Source organism: Octodon degus, unplaced genomic scaffold (assembly GCF_000260255.1).
Source record: "Octodon degus isolate 3935 unplaced genomic scaffold, OctDeg1.0 scaffold00005, whole genome shotgun sequence".
NCBI lineage: Eukaryota > Metazoa > Chordata > Mammalia > Rodentia > Octodontidae > Octodon > Octodon degus.
Window position 1 is genome coordinate 3,947,167 of NW_004524581.1, and position 6,121 is coordinate 3,953,287.

Here is a 6,121-nt window from a genome sequence, read left to right on the forward strand (position 1 = left end):
TAGGCATCCTACTTAGAGAACTTTAAGATAAAATATTTTTATCCATATCTAAAGTCAGTAGTCTTAGGGCTGGTAAGATAGCTCAGCAGACTAAGCGCCTCCTTAGGCAAGTGCAAGGACTGGGACTCGATCCCTGGAACCACATGCCACACCGGCCCCGCCTCTGGGCATGCTGAGCTAGCTACCAAGTCCAGGCGTGGTGGCACATGCCTGTAATCCCAGCGCTGAGGAGGCTGGGACAGGAGGATCACTACAAGTCTGAACTGCATAATGAGACCCTGCACAAAATACAAGAAAAACAAAACTAAAAATAAACTAATAAAGTCAGTAGTCTCGTAGCCATTAAGTCAGGAACCAAGTTAGCCCTATGCAGATCATAGAGCTTTTTGCTCAAGATAGAAAGGACACCTTTCTACCACTGAGCTGAGCTGTCTTTTAAAAAGTGCCTTTCAGAAAGACAGAAAAGAGAAGTGATTCTCTCCAAGGCTGATGGGGAGAAGAAGGCAACCGGAGACATGTGCAGCTTGAGGGCACAGGATTTCTCCCTCTTGAGCCAGTTAGGTTTGTATCTTAAGAAAGGAGCCCGTCCACGGACAAATTAGGAGAGGAGGACACATGTAAATGGGACGCAAGAGACATTTGGCTAAAATAGTAGGAAAATTTTCCTGGAGCTTTTAAGACCCCAGAAAAGCCAGGCACAGTGGTGCATGCCTGTCAGCTCAGCACTCTGAGAGTATGAAGTAGAAGGAGTAGAGGGCTTAACACACAGTTTACTGCCAGGGCTCTGGATTCAGTCACCACTACTGGATATCCTGTCTGCATCTTGTACTATGAATAACCACCAAGACAGCAATATGCAATGTATTGATTATTGAAACTGTTCTACTAATCAGTTTTGAAACTGTCTCATTGCTATTTGTTTCTCAATAAAATTATTTTTTTTAAAAAGAGAATGAAGAGACATTGCCTTGAGCCATTTAAAAATATTTAATATAATTAATAAGGAAAAAAATGAAAGACAAAAAAGAAAAAAAGAAAAGAAACTCCAGAGAATTCCCATGAGCTCCGTGGGAGGCTACATCTAACAGCAGGAAGAGTGAAGACACAGCAGAGCTTCAGAGTAATCCGAGGAGGAGGCCTGATTGGATGCGGGTGTCGGGGTGGGGGGTAACGCAGGCGCACTCGCTGTAGCATGCAGGCAGGAAATCCTTCCCTGTGGTGCTAAGAATTTCACATGTAACTCAAGTTTTGGATCAGGATGAAGGACTTCATCCTTTCATTCCGGGAATGAGCTCCACTTGGTAATGTTGTACAATCCCTGCAGTTCACTGCGGCACTTAGTTTTCTTTTCTTGTGTTGAGGAATTGTGTGTTGACATTCAGTGTTCGTAGGTCTGTAGACTTTGCAGTATTTTTTTCAGGCTGTGGGATAAGCATGATACTGGCCTCTAGGATGAGTTAGGAAGAGTTCTCTACTCTTTTTCAGAAAAGTTTGAGAATAATTGGTGTTCGTTATTAAATGTTTGGTAGAATTCACCTGTGAAGCCAACAGAGCTAGAGATTATGTTTGCTAAGAGATTTTTTTATTAGTGATCTAATCTCCTTATTAGATTCAGATATTCTCGTTCTTTACAGGCTAGTCTTGGTAGATTTTGCATCTACAGGACTTTTTCCACTTTATCCACTTCATCCAATTTGCTGGCATAAGATATGAATGTAGGAAATCCTGACATGCTATTATTATAAATGGATTAGGTAAAGTGTAAGTGCTTAAAAAATAACTCGAGTCTATTTCAACTAAAATATGAAAGTGCTGTAACAAAGACTGGTAGCAAATTTAACAAGGAATTTGGCAGTAATTACAATTATAAGCAATTATTCAAGCGTCAAAAGCATAATTTTACTTGACTTGGGTATTATCATGAAATAAATCTAAATATTTATAACAATAAACTAAAAGATATTTAACATATAAATATTTGGAGCTACTATCAACAAAGTAAAATTGGAAAGGGGACAATATAGAACACTCAAATTAGATTTCCAAACTCTTCTCTCCAGAAAAATCAAGAGCGCACTGTGTTTCCCCTCCTTTCCCTGTTCTCACGTGGTCATGGGTGAGGGAGCTCTCTTATCAGGAAATTCAAATCCACCTGGCAGTTTGTTTCACAAAAACGTGAGTATTTGATTTTGACTTGAGTAACATTCAACTGCACATGGCTTGTGCTCATGAAATACCTACCATAAAACTCATGAATATCAACGTTGAACAGTTTATTCTGCTATAATTCTACAAAACTCATAACTTTCTATGTTTATTTATTTATTTATATTTATTTATTTTGTATTTTTTAGGGAAGGGTCTACAGGGTGTTCAGGGTCTGACTACTAGATCGGACTTGTAGTGATCTGACTGTTTACAGTCTCCCAAGTGCTGGGATTACAGGCGTGTGCCACCATGCCCAGTCCCAATTGCTGCCTCAGTGCAGGGGTGTGGGGAGCACATTGCAGGCCCAGGAATCACACCTCTGGCCCCTGCCCTTCTATGTTTAAATAACAAGAGTACTATCAAAGTCTGAGAGAATTATTCTATAGTTTTCTTGCTGCATGTACCCATTCAAATAAAAGTGGATCCCTAAAAGTATATAAATGGCTAAGCTACTTAAAGAACATTTTGTTTCTTTAAAACCTAAATATTTTACTTTTTATTGATAATCTATTTATCAGAATGCATGCTCTTGGTCCATATGGCACAGTGTTGGATTGTTAGCACTGAAAACAAAACAGCAGAAATACTAAATAATTTATGAATTCTGAAAACTGATTTTTTGGTTCAGAGGAAATACAATTTATCTTATGGAAAATTATAGATGCATTTACAATAGTGAGGTCATTCTAAATCAGTCAGGATACTCCATGAAACAAATCCCTGTGCAGTTAACCAAATTGGTAAGTATTTAAATATTTTTAATCATAAAATCTAGCTTCCCTTCTGCCTCTGTGAAGGAGTTGATAAACAGACCCAACCCAGTAAGGCTACCAGAGCACATTTCACAGCACCACTGTGTCTACAGAATGGAATACTTGCTAAAGTAGATGTCGTTTACCACGTAAGCTGGGCAAGAACGGGGATCGCAGACATCTTCCTCTCAGTCGCAGGCCGTGGTGGTGTAGCAGGTTCTGACTCTAGGTGCATTTACTAAAGGACCCCACTGAAGAAAAGAGCACTTCTGCTCTTTATAATTTGCTTCAGGTGAAAACATATTTATTTCATGATAGTAACACGTTTCTAGAGTTCAAGATGAAAAGACTTTATTTAATACTATGCTTTCAGAGCGAGCATACTCACCCCATCTGGCCTGCCATCTGAAGCCGTGACAATCAGAATGTAGCGGTCTGTGCTTTCCCTGTCCAGAGCTTTGCCTAAGGTTAGAATCCCTGTACTAGGGCCACAGAAACAAACAAGACACAGAGAGAGACATTATGTCACCATGAGTGTTCATACTTCAGTGAATTATTTTTGATAGTCCCTTTTTCCCTGTAGGTAATTATACGTTGAGTATTTACAGTGCATAAAACTAGCATGCAAATTAAAAATTGCAAAAGGCTTTTTAGGATATCAACATTCTTAAGAATAAAGATAAGATGCAAAACTGAATAAGGTAACAGAGATTGTTCTCTAGGTCCTTGAAATAAAGGACGAGCAAAACAAAACATGCTTAATCTATTCTAGGAAAAATGATAGCTATTTACGATTATTTCAAAAGTAAATGAAACCATTATTTTTTTTGGCAATGACAATATTGTGTGTCAAGTACAGTTTCTTCTAAATAAGCATTATCTTCTCATTTATTGTGGTATATTCATTATGAAGATGCAAGTCACTAAATTATATCAATGACATTCTATACTAAAAGTTTATATTTCTTTCTTATTTCAAAATAGTTGAAGTTTCTTATAAAAACTATGAAATATAGAGAACTTTTAATACTTTTAAGATTATGGTTCATACCTCAGTGTTTATTTTTATAACTACATTTAAATACATATTTTTCTATGAAGAGGACTTAAGCTATTCTACATTCTTCTATTAAGATATGAGTATCAATAATTTGCCTTATAGCACATAAATGTAAACTCTTTGTATATACTATGAATATTGTCCTTTTGTTACTTTTTTAAAAATGTGGATGATTCTCAATTTAATTCATATATAATGGGATATGAATAATCTTTGGATAGACTCATATATATATATAGAGAGAGAGAGAGAGATAGAGAGAGAGAGAGAGAGAATATATTATTACAGCTACTTACTTTTTCAATGTTCAGAATACATCCCAAGTATTTGCTTTTTTATTATCCATTATAATTTTTCATAGCAATTTGGTCATTTACATTGCTCTCTAAAATAATTTGAGTTTGAGTTTTTTACATTTTGCGACCTATTACACCTGACATTTTCATTAACCCTAACAAGCACCTACTGTGATGGAAAGTTTATCTTAAGATAATAAAACATTAACATATTTATCAGGTCAGGTATAAAAACAAATTTGGTTTTGATTAATCAAAAGGTTTCATTTTACTCTGGTTTTATTGTCCATGGAATTTAAACAGTTCACATTCTGTGTTAAATGAGTATGAGAATTACAGGTAATGAATCAAAATCACAATAACCATAGTGGCATTTTCATCCATTTTAGCTTGTGTTCATCATGATTTTAGCCTTCAAAAAAGATCTAAATATTTGTTATGTCTATGACAACCTGGCTTTGCTTCTTGTCCATCTTAAAAAAATTTTGTCAAAAGAACTGAGAACCAATTCCCAGTGTATATTCTAAATAACCAGGTTTCTACCAATTCCCTACACCACAGATGGTTCACCTAATCCATTGTACAGTGACATTCAAAAAGCTAAGACAATTATTGCTTCTAAGATTTACTTGAAAGTAACTTGAGAAATGGGAAATCTGAAAATCTAACCATAACAAAAGAAAAGAAAACCTTTCTTCTCTCCCTCTGCTTAAAGTACTGATTACTATATTTCTCTTCTATAGTCCTTTTAGCATAGTAAGTTAGAATATTAATACTTAGTCCTATACCAGTCTTCTTAAGGGCCATATTTTTTATGGCTAACTAAGTTTTCATGGTCTGGTGATTATAATTGAAATAGTGGATTGCTTAATATGATGTCTATTGTCTGAACCAGTGTTGTAGGCAGTTAATAGGTGAATGTCGTATTACAGGGTGAAAAATAAAAAAACTTGTAGTAACTTTGGTATTTATAACTGAAGGGTTACTTTATGAACACACATGACATCTTCTAATGGAATTCCTGAAATAGCTTGCAAGGATTCTTACTACCAAGTACTTGAAGTACTTAGAGTCTATTAGGACAATACATTGGACTATATTTAGGAACACAAAGAACTTTGTAAATTTTCCTAGTGACAATACATAAGCCTCACTTCTGAAGAAATATCAGTAACAGTACTACTTCCATGTACGAGGACTGAAAACTTATCTCACAGGAAGGATGTCCTGAATGGGGAAGAGCATCTTAAGAGACAGTGTCATGATAAAAACATCGAGACATCAAAAGAATTCAGGAAAAGTTAGAAAAAATGTGGTAGAACTTTGAAAATCAATCAGAAGTTTATGGAAACTAAAACTCAGAATAAAGAAAATGTCAACTTAAAATAAAAGGTTAATGGCTTTTTATTTGCTTTGCCTAACAGCCTCTTAAAAACAATGGTCAGCATTCTCCATATGACACCCAGATCCCTGTTTCCGAAGGGGCAGGGCTGTGTTTATTTACAAAGAATTGTGATGCTGTAATCTAACATGCCTTCTCTACTTAAAGAAAGAACACACAGCACTTTGCTTTTTTTTCGTGGAACTTAGAACTCCCTTGTTCAAGCTAGAAAAGTAAAGCGCATTTTTAAAAACCATCATTTGAGAAGGAACTTCAGGCAACAAGATTAAAGTTACAGCATAAAACAGGGTGTCAGCTCTTATGGCATTCAATAGTGCTTTGAATGGAAAATAGTAAATAAAAATCAAAAATATATCCATACATCTATGGTCAATTGATTTTTTTTTTTTTTTTTTTTTTTTTT

General features: G+C 35.6%; 1 protein-coding gene across 1 annotated transcript in view; it reads right to left on the reverse strand.

Annotated features, from left to right (window-relative positions):
- The window catches only part of Pcdh15 (protocadherin related 15), a 689,792-nt gene that overhangs the window by 291,633 nt on the left and 392,038 nt on the right, over window positions 1-6,121 (reverse strand). Inside the window, exon 15 of the mRNA XM_023723273.1 lies at window positions 3,349-3,442. Coding sequence (XP_023579041.1) covers window positions 3,349-3,442 — 94 coding nt within the window. The remainder of the gene's footprint in view (window positions 1-3,348; window positions 3,443-6,121) is intronic.